Genomic DNA, 18,674 nt, shown 5'->3' with positions numbered 1-18,674 from the left:
GGCAAATGTAAAACTGGCCGTAAAATAAATGCAGATAATATTTAGGAAACCTGGATTTCCCTGGGAACATTCAGATGTTTGGCAAACTGCAAAGATTATGACTCAGTTGGGCAAATGTTCAAGCAAGGGCAGACAACACTTGTGCCATATTAACATGGCACATTTCCAATGGTCATTTAAAGGGGAGAAAGTGGTAAATGATCAGCTAATAATTTTTTGCATATAAATATGACTGGAAATTAAATGATAAATGAAGGCAGTTGAGTTGATGACGTTACTTGTGATGAAATGCATAGGGCGGAGCCACATACACAAACTACTGCGCATGCGCGACTGGACATTTTGGAAACTGGAAAATTTGGATTTTTTTCCTATCAATGCCTGATGTTTGCTTTCATGTGAGTGCAACCATACTTTAAATAAATGTTGTTTTAGTGGCTTTACACTATGTGGAGCACTCTTTCTTTACATGTTTCCTACCAGGAGTCTGAACCTTTTCCTGAATGGTTTAGCTACCCTAATTAAGGTCCATTGTTTGGAAGATTTTTATCTACTCTTTAGGTGATCTGGAGGAGGATCCTAGTGACCAACTTTCTGTGTTGTTTAACAAAGTGCGATTGACCACTCTTAACAGGGGGTCATGCCTTTTGTATGAGTGGTTGGTGACACAACATCTGTCCTTGGATTTCCTTTGTTTCATCACAGCCTCTGGGACTTTTTCTTTATTTTTGGATGGACTATTTTTTTGACACTTTTTTTCACTGTTTTTTTCTTACAATTACCTGTAACTTTTTTAAGCACCGCACTTTTATGTATATATTGCTTATTGCCTAGTATCAGGGTTTTTGTTCAGCTGCTATATGTTTTACACTCCATTTTTGATTATTGATCATTTATTGTAATTCCCATTAGCAAATGTTTATACAGTTGTGTTCAAAATAATAGCAGTGTGTTGAAAAAAGTGAAAAAAGCTCAAAATCCTTCAAATAGGTTTTATTTCCATACACACAAATGCATTGGGAACACTACACATTCTATTCCAAATCAAAACATGAAGAAAAATAGATCAAATTCGTGTTGTTCCTCTAAAAAAATTGAAGAAAAGTGAATATTAGACGGTTCAAAAAAATTGCAGTGTTTGTATTCTTTACAAACTCAAACATTCACTATATAAACTGAAAAATGTTTGAAGATTTTGCTTTCCTTTGAATGACTTCATGAATATTTGGTTGTAGTCGCACTGTTTCTGAGAACTGCTGTACATCTGTGTTGCATGGAGTCACCCAATTTCTGGCCCCTGTGACCAGGTATTCCAGCCCAGGATGATTGGACGACATTCCACAGTTCTTCTCTATTTCTTGGTTTTGCCTCAGAAACTGCATTTTTGATGTCACCCCACAAGTTTTCTATTGGATTAAGATCCGGGGATTGGGCTGGCCACTCCATAACGTCCATCTTGTTGGTCTGGAACCAAGATGTTGCACGTTTACTGGTGTGTTTGGGGTCGTTGCCTTGTTGGAACACCCATTTCAAGGCCATTTCCTCTTCAGCATAAGGCAGCATGACCTCTTCAAGTATTCTGATGTATTCAAACTGATCCATGATCCCTGGTATGCGATAAATAGGCCCAACACCGTAGTATGAGAAACATCCCCAAATCATGATGCTTGCACCACCATGCTTCACTGTCTTCACAGTGTACTGTGGCTTAAATTCAGTGTTTGGGGGTCGTCTGACAAACTGTCTCCGGCCACTAGACCCAAAAAGAACAATCTTACTTTCATCAGTCCACAAAATGTTGCACCATTTCTCTTTAGGCCAGTCAATGTGCTCTTTGGCAAATTGTAACCTCTTCAGCACATGTGTTTTTCCCAACAGTGGGACTTTGCGGGGACTTCTTGCAGATAGCTTGGCTTCACATAGGCGTCTTCTAATTGTAACAGTCCTCACAGGGAACTTTACACCTTATTATTTATTTATTTATTACATCGAGTTTATATAGCGCCAAAGGGTTTGCTCAGCGCTTTACAATAGGGGGGACAATACATGGCACAGTACAACAAAAACAGACAACGTACGAGGGGTAAGAGGGCCCTACTCTTTCAAGCTTACATTCTAGGAGGGAGGGGGTAGTGGAACAATAGGAAGTGGCTGAGGGGAATGAAGTGGCTGAGGGGGATGAAGTGGTGGGAGGAATGAGGGAGGATGGCCGTTAGGTGAGGGTGGGGTAGGCTTCCCTGAAGAGATGGGTTTTGAGGGAGCGTCTGAATGTGGGGAGGGAAGGTGACAGTCGGATTGGATTGGGGATTCATCTTCCTGGAGCTGATTGTTGGCTGAGTCTGCGCCATTTTGGCTTTTCTTCTATCCATTCGAACGGTAGTTTTTCGCTTTCTTCCACGTCTCTCAGGTTTTGGTTGCCATGTTAAAGCATTTGCAATCATTTTAGCTGAGCAGCCGATCATTTTCTGCACTTCTTTATATGTTTTCCCCTCTCCAATCAACTTTTTAATCAAGGTACGCTGTTCTTCTGAACAATGTCTGCAATGACCCATTTTCCTCAGAATATCAGAGAGAAATGCACTGTAACCAGCATGTACAACATTTGCTGCCTTCCTTCCTTAAATAAGGGCAATAATTGCCACCAGTTTTTCAAAGAATGAATGACCTCACTAATAGAACTCCACACTGCTATTATTTTGAACATGCCCCTTTCAATGAGTGATTCAATGCAACAGAATCAGCAGCATGCATGTCATGACTGTTGGGTCTGTTGGATTTCTATTACTCTACTACACCTGCTAGTAAATTATTTGCCATGTAGAGATATCATTTCTACCAAAAACAGTGATTGATCAGGTTAGTGATTTCTGACTGCTATTATTTTGAACACAACTGTATATATATTTTTTTGGTATGATGTACTGTTCATTACTTCCTAAACATGACCTTATATTGTAGAAAGTGAATCATGACAGAGATAAGGTAGTTTACAGAAATGACACCACATATGTTGCAGGTCACGCAATTCTTCAACCAGAAAGGTAATGTCCGTCAACAGGCACTTTTTCCAATAGCATTTTAATACAAACTTACAGACCACAGATAGCCTGAAGAGCACCACCTTGGAGGAGGTATCCAGGTTACTGGGTCTCCCTGAGATCCCCAAAGTCCTTGCAGTTTACTGAGCTGATGGACAAGTCCAAAAAGCTGACATAAGGGACACCCTGTAAGGGAAACCTATTCTTTCCATTCTTGTCAGGTACCTCTCCCTATCAGTGTTCCTACTCCCTCCCTAACAAGCGTGTAGACAGGTGCAGTTTGTACTCCTCATTGCAGGTGACTCTTGACCAAAGTGTTGATGCAGAAGGGGAATGAGGAACTTGGTTCCTCTATGTCCTCCTTTGTTCACTAGGGAGACTACTGTCCAATTAGACGCAGACCTTGGCGGCCATCACGGGTCCAGGGCAGAGTCTATTTAAGACTCTGGCTCCTGGCTTTGTGCAAGTGGCTAGTGTAGGGATGGGTTCCCTGTCTGGCAGGGACAGCACATAGTGGAAGGGAAAGGTTCCTGAAGAGTAGGAAAAGTGCTGGGACTACAGGGGTGCTCAACCTGTGGCTCTCAGAGCCCTCTAATGTGGTCCTCGACCTCAAACTGAATAAAGGACTTTTGGTGACTTTTAGAAAGTATACCACGTCTGAAGGATATAATAGAAATCCATTGCAAATCGCAGATAACCCGCAGGAAAGCCACAGGTCCACTGTGCTGCACCCACTGTCAGCAGAAGTGGCATATACAGGAACCAACCCTGTGCATTTAACTCCTACAACTTCTGAAAACCGGCTTTTCCTCCTCTCCCTGTCGTCGACATTTAGTGGCTACAGGAGGAAAATGTTCAGTGTGCTACTCAAAATAAAAAAATTTAAATTCTGAACCATTTCATTTCATTGTGGCCTCTTCGAAAGGCTGAGCACCCCTGGACTACGCTATCTCCATGTAGGAAGCCTCCTAGTTGGGTGAGGACTGGCCACATTACTGCTCCTCCCTGCAGAAGCTGTCAGCATCATTCCAGGACCTCGATCATCTGCTACTGTTTGTAAGTGGCTCTGGTCGACCCTCTCGCCGGGCCTGTTTGTACAAACCTATTCTTTCCAACCTTGTCAGGTACCTCTCCCTATCAGTGTTCCTACTCCCTACCTAACAAGCGTGTAGACAGGTGCAGTTTGTACTCCCCATTATAGGTGACTCTTGACCAAAGTGTCGATGCAGAAGGGGAAGGAGGAACTTGGTTCCTCTATGTCCTCCTTTGTTCACTAGTGAGACTACTGTCCAATTGGACGCAGACCTCGGCGGCCATCACGGGTCCGGGGCAGAGTCTATTTAAGACTCTGGCTCCCGGCTTTGTGCAAGTGGCTAGTGTAGGGATGGGTTCCCTGTCTGGCAGCGAAAGCACATAGTGGCAGGGAAAGGTTCCTGAAGAGTAGGAAAAGTGCTGGGACTACAGGGGTGCTCAACCTGTGGCCCTCAGAGCCCTCTAATGTGGCCCTCAACCTCAAACTGAATACAGGAGTTTTGGTGACTTTCAGTAAGTGCACCACATCCGCAGGATATAATAGAAATCCATTGGAAAACGCAGATAACCCGCAGGAAAGCCACAGGTCCAGTGTGCTGCCCCCCCCAAGGTGCTGGTAATCCCCAGTACATCAGTGTGAGAGCAGCCTTAGAGGGGACTCAGAAGAGTAAGGGCTCGTTTACAATTGCAGTTAATGGGGCAGGTGGTTTTACCACCACCCCCAAACCACTGGTGTCACAATGACCACCCCACCCCAGGGGGGCCCAGGCAGCCCCCCTGTCACATTCTGTTTTATACTTGGATAAGAGGGCCTGCAGAGGTAGCATATACAGGAACCAACCCTCTCCGTTTTCCTCCTACAACTGCTGAAAGCCGGCTTCTCCAACTCTCCCTCCCGTCGGCATTTAGTGGCTACAGGAGGAAAATGTTCAGTGTGCTACTCAAAATAAAAAAATGTTAAATTCTGAACCATTTCATTTCATTGTGGCCCACGACTGGTTACCAAATCACTGAAGTGGCCCTCGCTCTTCGAAAGGTTGAGCACCCCTGGACTACACTATCTCCATGTAGGAAGCCTCTCAGTTGGGTGAGGACTGGCCACATTGCTGCTCCTCACTGCGGATTCCAGGACCTCGATCTTCTGCTATTGTTTGTAAGTGGCTCTGGTTGACCTTCTCGCCGGGCCTGTTTGTACGTTGTTGGAACTCTCTCAATATAATCATCAATATCTAAAGAATGTGGCGCTACTCATAAATCCCAAAACACTAGAGTGAACGAGTGCCACACTAAATAAACCTTTTTAAAACATAAAAACCATGCAGTATGCCACATGAATCAATAATATATCTACTATAAAAGTGAATAATAATCAAGTGGTCATGGTGATCAAATAAAGCATCTAAATATATACCATAACATGAAAGTGCATAATGATTTATGAAGTGCATAAATCGGTGTATTGACAATCTTATATTATACAAAATCAAATAAAAGTGAATGATTCTCGATATTATAACCCTCACATAAATACAATATAAATGTAAACAACTAAATTATAATGATGAAAAACTGTGGTAACGTGCAAATACAGTGCCAATAACACACTGAAAAAAAACGCAGTTATTTACCTGTTAACTGTATTTCCAGGAATCTTCTAGGACAGCTCACTTGAGAGATAGGGCTCCTCCCAGGAAACACCCGCTCCACCTTTTTTCCCCTTTTATAGGCGTCCTCTCTCCCATTGCCCCCAGTATAAGAATATGACCGAAGGCCTAGGAGAAAACAAAGAAGAAACCCGGTAATAAAGACATCCCCCATAGGTTCGCAACATACCTGCACATAATTGTGTGATCAAACAGTAATCGGGGGGGAGTTACGCTGTCCTAGAAGATTCCTGGAAATACAGTTAACAGGTAAATAACTGCGTTTTCCCGAGTCATCTTCTAGGACAGCTCACTTGAGAGGAGTAGAATAGAAATACGTACATTAGGGCGGGCACCCTGCTTGTAGGACCTTCCTGCCAAATGCCTGGTCCTTGCTGTCGATCAGATCCAGCCTGTAATGCTTAGTGAAGGTGGCGAAACTGGACCACGTTGCGGCTCTGCAGATCTGTCCGGGGGAGGCCCCCCCTTTTTCCGCCCAGGAGGCCGCAGTGGCCCTCGTGGAGTGGGCTTTTAGGCCGGGCGGTGGTGACAGGCCTGCCGACTTGTAACCTTCCGAAACTGCCTCCCTGATCCATCTGGCGATGGTGCCCTTGGAGGCACCGTCCCCCTTCCTTGGCCCCTGGAATAGGACGAAAAGCCGGGACGAGTGTCTCCATGTCTTCGTGCGTTCGATGTACGTGATCAAACACCGTCGAACGTCTAACCTGCTATAGTCTTCCGTGCTGCCCGGATCGGCCTCCAGGGAAGGTATTACTATTTCCTGAGATCTATGGAAGTGTGACGCGACCTTAGGTAGGAAGGCCGCGTCCGTGCGGAGGATGATCCTATCCAAGAAGATGGTGCAGTACGGCTCGATCACTGAAAGGGCATGCAACTCGCTGACCCTGCGGGCAGAAACTATTGCCGTGAGGAGGATGGTTTTAAGCGTCAAAAACCTGAGCGAACACTCATCCAGCGGTTCGAAAGGCCCCCGCTGAAAGCTCTTCAGGACTGTGCCCAGGTCCCATGTTGGCAGTTTTGGCAAGGGCGGGGCACGGCGCCTGGAGATAGCCTTCAGGAATCTGATTACCAAGGGGTCTGCCGCCAACCTCAGCTCGAGAAAGTTCGACAGAGCCGCTACCTGTACTTTGAGGGTATTGGCGGCCAGATTCTTATCCGCACCGGCTTGAAGGAATTCAAGAACGGCATGCAAAATGGGCGTGCCCGGTGCTGCGTTTCTGACCTTCCAGGCGGAAAACTTCTTCCAGACCTTGTCGTACAAGGCGTTCGTCGACCTCTTCCGGCCCTCCAAGAGGGTGGCGACCACTCTTGCCGACAGCCCCATTTCCGCTAGCCGGTCCCGCTCAGAAGCCACGCCGCTAAGGACAGCCTTTCTGGATGAGGATGCATCACCCTCCCCTGGGTGAGTAAATCGCGTGTGGGTGGCATCATCCAAGGGTCCGCCAAACTGAGCTCCTTCAACCGGGAGAACCAAGATCTCTTGGGCCAGAATGGTGCGATCAGAACAACTGTGGTTTGAGACAACTGGATCTTCTGTATCACCTGCGGCAGTAGTCTGAATGGAGGGAAGGCATAAAGGAGGTCTCCTTCCCACTGCTGGGCTAGCGCATCTATCCCCTCGCTTTTGGGGTCCCTCTGCAGGCAGAAGTACCTTTCCCGCTTTGTGTTCTGGCCGTTGGCAAATAGATCGATAGAGGGGGAGCCCCACCTGGCGCAAATCTGATCGAACGCTGACTGGCTGAGGCACCATTCTGTCTGGCTGACCTCTCTTCGGCTCAGCAGATCCGCCAATTGGTTCAGGTCCCCTTTCAGATGTACTGCCGTGATGAACTCCAGGTTTTCCTCCGCCCAGCTCAGGAGGGATCCGGCCAACTCCATCAGCCTTGGGGACCTTGTGCCTCCCTGCCTGTTCAAATATGCCACTGCAGTGGTATTGTCGGAGAGAACCTGGACACCTCTCCCCCTTATCTTTTCCTGAAAGGTCGTAAGTGCCTTGAAAACTGCCAACAGCTCCCTGTAATTTGACGACCTGCTGGAGTCCACTGCACCCCACGTGCCCTGGGCGAGGCCGTCTTCCATATGGGCACCCCAACCAGTCATGCTTGCATCCGTGGTGATCCGCACTGGGCTGGCCAGCCTCCAACTTCTTCCCCGTTCCAAAGTGAGAGTGCTTCCCCACCACTTTAGCGACTCCTTCACTTCCTGCGTGATGCGGATCCTGGAATTCAGACCTGCTCGGCTGCCGTCCCAGTGGGAAAGGGTGTGATTTTGCAGAACCCTGGAGTGAAGTTGCGCCCATTGCACCCCTGGTATTGCCGCTGTCATCCGCCCGATTATTCTCATCGCGGTCCTGACCGTGCAGGTCGACATCCTCCTGAGGGCCTTTGTGTCCTGCCGCAGGTTGAGGGCTTTTTCTGATGTGAGGTATGACCGGGCCTGTGCGGAGTCCAGGACGTACCCCAAGTACGTAATCCTCTTGGAGGGGGTTAGCTGCGACTTCTCCTTGTTGATAAGCCACCCCAAACTTTCCAGAAAAGATATCGTACGTTCGATGTGCGTTCTCAGGCCACCTTCTGTGCCCGCAAATAAAAGCAGGTCGTCCAAATAGGGGATGATCTTGCAGATCTATCGAGGCCATGAACACCCCAGGTGAAAGGAGATCCTTCACCGTGTATATGGACTCCATACGGAATTTGCTGGGCCTCACAAACTCGTTCACCTTCCGCAGATTCAATATCATCCTGTAAGCACCTGACGGTTTTTTCCTTAGGAAGAAATGGGAGAAGAATCCACTTCCCCTTTCCTCTTCTCTCAACTGGCAGATAACATTCTGACTGAGCATATCTTGTAGGAGGTCCACCAACGCATCCGCCATGGCCCTGTCCTTTGGCAGGGGTGTTGCAAAGAATCTCTGAGGGGGGGCCCTTGTGAACTCTATTCTGTACCCCCTGTGGATGGCCTCCAGAATGTAGGTGTTCTGGGTTATCCCTAGCCATTGTGCGTGGAAGCGCCCCAGCCTCGCTCCCACCTGGCCTCTCCAGTCACTTCTGCTGGGTTTTGGGTCTATTCTGGCTAGGGTTGAAAAGGAAACCTCCCCTGCCTCTCGGCTCGTTCCTGCCTCTTCTCGCGCCCCAGCCTGGGCGCTGGGTTTGGAACCTAGCTTCCCTTGACGTGTATCGCCTGGATGGGCGAAACCCCTTCCGTCCGACCTGCCTGCTGGGGACCGGGAAGCTCTTTTTCCTGTCTGCCGACCTTTCCAGGACTGAATTCAGCTCCGGGCCGAAAAGGAGTTTTCCTTCAAACGGCAGGCCACAGAGTTTAGACTTGGAGGCCAGATCCCCCTGCCAAGATTTCAGCCAGATAGCCCTCCGCGCCGAGTTTATGAGCGCTGTAGATCTAGCAGAGAGTCTGATGGTCTCTGCTGATGCGTCCGCGATGAAGGCTACCGCTTTCTCCAGCACCGGAAGGGACTTCAGAATCTCCTCCCCTGGGGTACCTTGTTCCAGATGCGAACGGAGCTGCCCCAACCACACATCCAGGGTTCTGGACACGCAGGTTGTTGCCACTGCAGGCTTAAAATTTACTGCGGATGCTTCCCATGCCCTCTTCAGGAAAGCATCTGCTTTCCGATCCATTGGGTCCTTTAGGGACCCACCGTCTTCAAAGGACAGATCCGTGTCCTTCGAGATCCTCGAGAGAGGGGCGTCTGGCTTTGGGCAAGTCTCCCAAACCGAGGCATCTTCCTCCTTAAAGGGGAAACGTCTCTTGAGGTTCTTGGGAAGGAAAGCTTTCCTCTCTGGCTCTTCCCATTCCCTCCTGATCGTGGACCACAGGGCAGGGTGTACTGGGAATGTACGGCTGCTTTTTGCCTGTAGCCCTGCGTACAGTTGGTCGTGGAGAGAGAGGTCCTGCTGTTCCTCCTCCAGATCCAGGGTCTCATAGATCACCTTTAACAGGTCCTCCGTGTCTTCCACCTGAAAAAGGAACCTGTCTGCCTTTGGGCCCTGAGCCTCAATCTCACCCTCCTCCGAGTCTGAGGTGTCCGACTGTTCGGCCTCTTCCCAGTCCCTTACCGGCGCTACCTTGTCCAGCTTCCTCTTTTTCCCCCCTTGGGTGCCAGAAGTGCCCGGTTGGGGCTCATCCTGGGCCGGCCCCGGCCTCTGTTCCCTGAAGCTTTGAAATGTCTTGGACATTTCCTGTGTCATATTTTGTAGGAAATCTTTAAAAAAAGATCCAGACTCCTTCTTGATGAGCTTGTCTATGCACCCCTGGCAGAGCTGCTTCCTCCAGGAGCTCGCCAGCTTCTTTCTACAAGTGGCACACTTCTTTTTCTGCTCACAAGGAGCTTCTTTCTCCCCTCTATCCTCCTCCTGTGGGCCCATCTGGGGACAAGGAGATACATGCGTTCATGCGTCTGTAAAAACAACGCCTCCCCCCCTGTGCCACTGTGAAAGCTCCAGCCGTGGGCCTGGGGGGGGGAGAGGGGGGCTGTGTGTGCGTGGGGGGCACCCAATCATCCCGGGAGGGGAGGGGAGGAGGGGGGGGGGGGGGGAGGGAGGGAGGGAGGGGGGGGGGGGGAGGAGGGCAAAAACAAAAGAGAGTTGCCAAAGGCCCTTACCTTACTGCAGGCCTCCCCCGCTCCTGACAGATCTGCCTCCATGCTGCCGCAGACTCTGCCTCGGTGCGGCGGTTTTTCAGGGGCTGGTGGGCTCCGCCCCCCCCCTGCGATCCCCCCTCGCCGACCTCCCTCTCACGGCCGCCGGTGGAGAAGCGGCCGTGGCACGGGTTCCTTCCACGGTCCGCCGCCCATTTCCAAGATGGCGGCGGCCGTTCCCTGCTCCTGCGCCGGAAGTGACGACACCCGGCGCCCGGAAGTGACGCGATCGCAGCGTCCAGACCTCCGCAGCCGAGCCTCCTGGCCATGCTGCCGGGATCCCAGGAGCAGGTAAGACTTACCTGAAACCCCGCAGGGAAAGGCACCAATGCCTCGGTCGGCGGAGCGGGCTCTACCCCCCTGGAGAGCCCCGCTTGGACCATCTGGGGCCGACGCCCCCACCCTACAACGGGCATTCCCCGAGTGGAAACTGGCTGAAAGGTCCCCCCCCTCACAAGGCCCCTGCCTCGCTTGGAGGAAGGGGGGGCCTCAGCCAGGGACCCTCTGTACTCCGCCAGAGAGCCCAGATAAAAACAAAAAATGGGCGTAGCTCCTTCCTGGCCGGAGGAAACACTAAAACTGGGGGCAATGGGAGAGAGGACGCCTATAAAAGGGGAAAAAAGGTGGAGCGGGTGTTTCCTGGGAGGAGCCCTATCTCTCAAGTGAGCTGTCCTAGAAGATGACTCGGGAAATATAACTATATATGTATGATGTGCTAAAAATAGTCCGATAAGTGGGTGACACCACTACTACAATTCCAACACACGTGACCATGCAGTGACTCCAGGTGCAGAAACTCCAACTAACGGCTAGATTAGACCCGTAGGGGTCAAAGCGTATAGTGGGATCAAACCCTCAGATCCTTTCAGCATACACTGGTCTCCACTGGTCCGCTCTCCCCATACACAGATCTCCTTCTCTAGGGGTCGACAATCAAGCAGTGGCTCCTCTTATAGGGTATGGGTATGTGCCAATAAAAACATAAACACAATCTCCCATAGTGTAGTAGGTTCATTTAATAAAGATCCAAGAATATACATCAAAAAAACGACTCACATCAGTCCTCGGAACAACTTCACAACCCTATGCTTTGGGTGTACTCTGCATGGGTGTAAAGAAATCAAGGGTGCACCAAGATAGCCACCACGTCAGGCCAATGCGTTGCGTCACAATGTCATGTGACTTCCTCAGGGCTCTCAATATAATGTTCTCCTCAACCTCGGCCTCTGAGTGTATTCTTTGCTGCCGGTGCACCTCGCTGCACCCTACCCACGAGTGGGGCTCTACCTCCAACCCATTCTATCTATCCATTTCAGTTGTATCCGACCCTTGGTGAGTGCATGGAACATCACTTGTAAGTGACTTTTTCCATGAATTCTCTTAGCAATTATTTTACAGGGTAGGTTGCCAGGTCTTTCCCCAACCCCCACCATGCAGGAGATCCCGCATGGCCAGGGATGAAACTAGGACAATTTAGACAGGAGCTAATTAACCTACCAGCATGTCTTTGGAGTGTGGGAGGAAACTGGAGTATCCGGAGGAAACCCACGCAGGCACACGGAGAACATGCAAACTCCATGCAGGAGGCACCATGGTTGGGAATCAAACCCATGACAAAATTACTGCAAGGCAGAAGTGCTAACCACTAAGCCACTGTGCTGCCCCAACCTATTCTACACCACAGGAATATCGAATGACACCGATGATGCTATTTAAGCACTTCTGTGTCAAGATGGCCGCCCAAATCTGATGGGATTTTGGCATCCAACAAGAGATGCCTGCCTCTAAAAGATGGCCCCCTGAATCTCATAATAGGGGACACATTAGTTTCCAATGGTTTCCTGCCCACCTGAAAAAAACAGCACAGCGCCACCTTCAGGTGAACATACTGCAGTCCAACACCTGCCTACACAAGTTAAAGTGTATCGGAGCACCACAAACCAAGACCACTATTTAATTCATTTTTAATATTCAAAGCAAACTCACCCATCAATCCATGTCTCCATGCTTTATTTTTCTTAGAAATCAGAGAACCACCTAGCATTTCTGGCCATGGCCATCTTGAATAAAGGCAGATGATTCTTGTAGCAATTACTTCCTGGAATCCATCTGCCCTTAGTTCAGGGATGCAGGCAAGAGGGTGTGCTTAGCTGAGAAAGCCCCTCCTCCCCTCCTGAAGACTGCTGGGATGTATGACATCATTTGCCTAGGCATGGAAACTAGGACATGACTTAGCCTAGGTTCACACCTAAGCGTTTTCTGCCGTGTTTTGCATTTTTTAGAAATGCACAGCAGTTCATTTAACATGATTTCTTATGGGACAGGTTCACATCTCCGCATTTTCACCCGGGGCATTTTTTGGAAAGGGTCAGGGATTTTTTAAAATTGCAAAAAGTTGCATTTTTTTGGTTCTATAGACTTCAATGGAGACGCTTTAGAAAATCATGTAGTGTGTTTTTGATGCATTTTGATGCGTTTTATTGTACCCAGCAACAAGCTGAAAAAAAGAAAAAAAAAAGGCAAAACGCATCAAAAACGCATGTGGAAAAACGAAAAAAGCACTGCAGAAACGGATCAAACGTAAACTGTGAACCTAACCTAAAGAAATGTAAAAAACTGTTAAAACAAGTAAATATAATATACTTTCCTATCTAAATATCACCCAAACCGTACTCTCCGCTCCTCCCATGACCTCCTACTCTCTAGCTCCCTTGTCTCCTCCTCCCATGCTCATCTCCAGGACTTCTCCAGAGCTTCCCCCATCCTCTGGAACTCTCTACCCTAATTTATCAGACTATCACCTACTCTGCTCACTTTTAGGCGATCTCTGAAAACTTCTCTCTTCAGGGAAGCCTATCCTGCCCTCAGCTAATACTGGAATCTTCTACTCTTCCAACCACTCCATCCCCCACAGTTACTACCTTTTGTACCACTAGCCCCTCCCTCCTAGATTGTAAGCTCCAAGGATCAGCGCCCTCCTATCCCTCTTGTATTGAACTGTATTGTTGCTGTATTGTCTCCCATTATATTGTAAAGCGCTGAGCAAACTGTTGGTACTATATAAATCCTGTATTATAATAATATCTATTAACTAATGCTAGCGGCATAAGGACCAGGGGCGGACTGACCATTTGGAAACTAGGGCACTGCCCGAGGGCCCGGGGTCAGTAGGGGGCCCTATGAGATGCCCCTGGTACCTTTTTCATAGGCTTTTTTGAGTTTGGGCAAGGACACAGGGGCCCCATGATCCCCTATTGCCCGGGGGCCCCATGAGTTGTCAGTCCACCCCTGATAAGGACTCAAAATAGTCAGTGTTGATTGAGAGTGTGGAGTTCCACTTTAACTCCTCCTAATCCATGCTTGCCATGAGGTACAAGCGGTGCTGGGATTGCCATTGAACGCACCCAGACCCCGCACCAGAAAGAAGCAGTGCCATGCTGCCAGCACCAAAAACTAACCCCCTTCAGAAAAATGCCAAAAACAGCAAAGCAGCATTAGGTTTGTTGCTGAATGAAAGGTCCGCTTTACGCTGTTACAAAAGACTTATTAATTTGGACATCCGACAAAGTGCATTTCTCCCGAGCCGGGGGCCCCGGACTGAACTGTCCAGCTGCTGTTCCTAACGCTGACATGATATCAGAAGTATTATGAAAGACTTGGCACGGTGTCCTGGCTGTATTCACATTTGGAGATTTTGTGCAACAGACCTTGAGAAATATTATTCACTTTCAGTAACCTAAGAAATAATAAAGTAAAAGGAAAACGTATACCAGGGGCTTGTATGTAAGGAAACCTGTACACGTCACCTGAATGGAAGCTGTTCTGTAAATAGTCCATATCTGCCACCCCTCTCTGCCAATCCCTCCACTGGCCTCCACTCAGTGTCCTCCACTCCTCTCTGCCAATCCCTCCACTGGCCTCCACTCAGTGTCCTCCACCCCTCTCTGCCAATCCCTCCACTGGCCTCCACTCAGTGTCCTCCACCCCTCTCTGCCAATCCCTCCACTGGCCTCCACTCTGTGTCCTCCACCCCTCTCTGCCAATCCCTCCACTGGCCTCCACTCAGTGTCCTCCACCCCTCTCTGCCAATCCCTCCACTGGCCTCCACTCTGTGTCCTCCACCCCTCTCTGCCAATCCCTCCACTGGCCTCCACTCAGTGTCCTCCATCCCTCTCTGCCAATCCCTCCACTGGCCTCCACTCAGTGTCCTCCACCCCTCTCTGCCAATCCCTCCACTGGCCTCCACTCAGTGTCCTCCACCCCTCTCTGACAATCCCTCCACTGGCCTCCACTCAGTGTCCTCCACCCCTCTCTGACAATCCCTCCACTGGCCTCCACTCAGTGTCCTCCACCCCTCTCTGACAATCCCTCCACTGGCCTCCACTCAGTGTCCTCCACCCCTCTCTGACAATCCCTCCACTGGCCTCCATTCAGTGTCCTCCACCCCTCTCTGCCAATCCCTCCACTGGCTTCCCATTGCCCAACGGATAAAATTCAAACTATTAAAAATAACATATAAAGCCATTTATAACTCTGCCCCAAATTACATCATCGATCTTGTCTCCAAATGTCACCAAAACCATCCTCCTGCGACCTCCTGCTCTCTAGCTCCCTTGTCTCCTCCTCCCATGCTCGTCTCCAGGACTCCTCCAGAGCTTCCCCCATCCTCTGGAACTCTCTACCCCAATTTATCAGACTATCGCTTACTCTGCCCACTTTTAGGCGATCTCTGAAAACCTATCTCTTCGGGGAAGCCTACCCCGCCCTCAGCTAATAATGGAATCTTCTACTTCTCCTATCAGTCCATCCCCCACAGTTACTACCTTTTGTACCACTAGCCCCTCCCTCCTAGATTGTAAGCTCCCAGGATCAGGCCCTCCTATCCCTCTTGTATTGAACTGTATTGTTGCTGTATTGTCTCCCGTTATATTGTAAAGCGCTGAGCAAACTGTTGGCGCCATAAATCTTGTATAATAATAATAGCCCTGCTCAAAGGAAAATGGATATCTCAGTTACAGATGGAAACGGAAGAGTTCCGTTACTCTCCGGGCTCCGTTCACACATCGTGATTTGAAATTGTGCGCAGAATTGGTGTGATTCCGTCCACGATTCCAAATCATGCTAAAATTGCAAAAAAACACGCAATGTGCATTTGGGAGCCATTCATCCTTAACTTGTCCCCACCGAGGTGGCGCACATATGCAGCTTCTTGGCGGGTGGGCTTTAACTGCTTCCCTACTGCCCTATAGCAGAAATACTGCTACAGGGCTGCACAAAATCACGTGTATATATATATATATATATATATATATATATATTAGGGGAGGATTGGCAACTCATGGGGCCCCTGGGCAATAGGGGATCATGGGGCCCCTGTGTCTTTGGGCACACTCAAAGCACACCCAAAAAAGCCTATAAAAAGGTAACAGGGGCATTTCATGGGGCTCCCTACTGACCCTGGGCCCTCGGGCAGTGCCTGAGTGCTCTAATATGTGCTTTGCATTTCCGGGTAGGGGGGCGCACGCCATTGGTGGCTACGGATGTCAATCATCGGGTCCTGGCCAGAGATTCCCCGCTGTCACCAGTCAATCGCTGAGTAACACTGACAGAGGAGAGACCTGTGTGTAAACAACACAGTTCTCTCCTCTGCTAGCAAGCTCATGCTGCTGTGTATTTCTCTGCACAGCATGTCTCCCTAGTAAAACAGCACACAGTTAACCCTTTGATCGCCCCACATGTTAACCCCTTCCTGCCCAGTGCCATTAGTACAGTGTCCATGCTTTTTATTAGCACCGATCACTGTATTAGCATCATTAGAATGTCAGTGGCAGTTAGTCACTTCCCCCCGGTATCAGAATGCCCGCCGCAGTCCCGCTATAAGTCGCTGATCGCCGCCATTACTAGTATAAAAAAAATTTAAATAAAAATTCCAGTATCTATACCGCCATTTGTAAACGCTATAACTTTCACGTAAACCAATTAATTTACACATATTGGGATTTTTTTTTAGCAAAGACATGGAGCAGAATACATTTTGGCCTAAATTTATGACAAAATCTGATTTTATACATTTTTTTACTGGACATGTTTTATAGCAAAAAGTAAAAACATTTTTTTTCAAAACGGTCGGTCTTTTTTTTTTTATAGAACAAAAAATAAAAACCGCACAGGCGATCAAATACCACAAAGCTCTATTTGTGGGGGAAAATGGACATAAATTTCATTTGGGTGCAGCATTGCATGACCGCGCAATTTTCAGGTAAAGTAACGTGGCGCCGTATCGCAAAAACTGGCCGGGTCAGGAAGGGGGGTAAATCCTCAGGAGGGCAAGTGGCTAATGGCAGGAAGTTGCATATATGTGGCCCTGTGTAAACACGGAGGGCGTGTGCCCTCAGCACAGACACCATCAGGGACCCGTAGACTCCCGATGTATACTAGCGATTGGGAGCTTTCCAATCATGGGACTGCCAATCACAGCACTTACAGCGGTTACAACGCATTTTGTCGCACAACAATCATGGCATAAATGCACCACATTTGGGATGCTATTGACCCCTTCCCATCGCTGCCTCCCGGCTCTTTAACCTCCCTAGCGGTCTGATTATGTACATATTTCTGTGCTCAAAGCGGTACATTTTTTTGCATGGAAATATGTCATTTTTTTATTGTAGGCCTGTAATTTTTAGGAATAACTCACTGAAATCTGTCAGAACAAGAGTCTAGTAAACATCCCGGGTATGATAAAATTTGAACCACGAAATCATAAATTATAAATTTAATAAATAATCATAAAAAATAATAATATAATAATAATAAATGTAATTCAATAATATAATCAAACCAAAAACACTGAAATGTGAAATATAGCGCCAAGTTCGCACATCGCTGAGCAAAGTCGCAGAATCGTTTTCAGTGTCTGATGACGAATTTCCCCCACGAATCATTATCACTCAATTCTGCAAGTGGTTCTGATTTACTATCGCTGTTCTCTAGCCGGTCTAAAACCGCTTTTGACCTAAAGGGACGCTTTTTGGACGCCATGGACGTTTCTCAGTTTCCAGGCAGAAAGAACAGTAAAAATGCAGGCAGGGCGCCGGACAAAGCACTCGGGATAAAATGTATGTGAAATGGTTTGATACAGGAATGTTATACTATGTGATTTTAGTGTATTTAGTGAATGTCACTTTTAAAATTTCCCGCCGTTCCGTCCCCCATACGTCCCGACGTCGCAAGGGATGGAACCCAGATGACAGATGCCGGCATCGCATTTAGACGCTCTGAAACAGTCAGGAGGCAGAGATGGGAAGGGGTCAATAGCATCCCAAATGTGGTGCATTTATGCTGCGATCATCATGCGACAAAACGCGTGAGATTCACAGCAAAGTGCGCATGTTAAAACAAACCTGGCTTGGAGCCAAAATGTTGTCCCCTTGCTTCTTAGCTATGACAAATGCACATAGGGCAGCCCAAGCGAATGGGCTGCCCAATGCGTGATACGCCAAAACGCGTGGGAAAAAAGTTATATATATATTATGAGCGGGAAGGCACGGTTCAACTACTTTGAATGTGAATGGGGTCTTATATCTCTTTGGACTTAATGCTTCTCCCTTGTCATGGTCATGCTAGGTGCATGGAACTGAGAATCCTACTGCTGGAGTCAGGGCCGGTGCTAGACTATTTTGCGCCCCCCCCCAAAAAAAAAAATATTAAATCAACCAAGCATGAAACTGCTAAATTTCTTTTAATTTGCAAAAATAAGTGCCATAAGGATCCACCAGCACCAATATTACAGACAAAATCAGTGTCACGGATGGACTGTATCTGTGGCTGGCAGTGGCAGGGTGACAGTTGCAGTGAGTGGAGGATGATGGATCCACACTCTGACAGATCCCAGGCTGGATTTCCCCAGGCAATGGGGGGCGATAAAACGCTGTAACAGCAGGCAGGCGAACTGAGCGATCCCACACAGTGACAGATCTTACACAACACACCACCACCAACACTGACACAGATCAGCAGGCACTAGAAGAGAAGGCTGTGGGATGGTGATCACTCACTGACACATTGCACATGTGCTGGATGGTCAGCCGGCCAGGTCACACTCACCCAGACACAAGAAATCAGAGCCAAACATCACCTTCCTCCGCAGGAGCAGCTCCGCCTCCGCTGATGAATGGGAAGAGAAGAGCTGGAACTCCACAGTGATCAGCAGCCGCCAGCCAGCTTTCAGTAAGGGACTGAGTCTGAGAGGAACACTGGAAGGAGAGGCGGCTCCGCTGCTACACT

At 48.5% G+C, this 18,674-nt stretch overlaps 1 protein-coding gene across 1 annotated transcript; it reads right to left on the bottom strand.

Moving 5' to 3' along the window:
- Positions 1–8,775: 8,775 nt before the first annotated feature.
- On the bottom strand, positions 8,776–10,394 carry LOC149437624 (uncharacterized). The gene is made up of 2 exons (XM_089660833.1): positions 10,353–10,394; positions 8,776–10,116 (listed from the first exon to the last, which is right to left on the bottom strand). Exons 1-2 carry the CDS (start codon positions 10,392–10,394, stop codon positions 8,776–8,778), a joined length of 1,383 nt encoding a protein of 460 aa, XP_089516959.1.
- Positions 10,395–18,674: the final 8,280 nt, after the last annotated feature.

Source organism: Staurois parvus, unplaced genomic scaffold (assembly GCF_062004578.1).
Source record: "Staurois parvus isolate SC_StPar_1 unplaced genomic scaffold, SC_StPar_1.0 ptg001283l, whole genome shotgun sequence".
Lineage (NCBI taxonomy): Eukaryota > Metazoa > Chordata > Amphibia > Anura > Ranidae > Staurois > Staurois parvus.
Note: the sequence above shows the minus strand (reverse complement) of the source record. Positions and strands in the feature narration are given on the sequence as shown.

Coding starts and splice junctions, on each gene's coding strand:
- LOC149437624 (XM_089660833.1), bottom strand. CDS start 10,394: ATGGAGGCAGATCTGTCAGGAGCGGGGGAGGCCTGCAGTAAG. Junction 10,117..10,352: donor CGGGGGAGGCCTGCAGTAAG/GTAAGGGCCTTT, acceptor CCTTGTCCCCAG/ATGGGCCCACAGGAGGAGGA.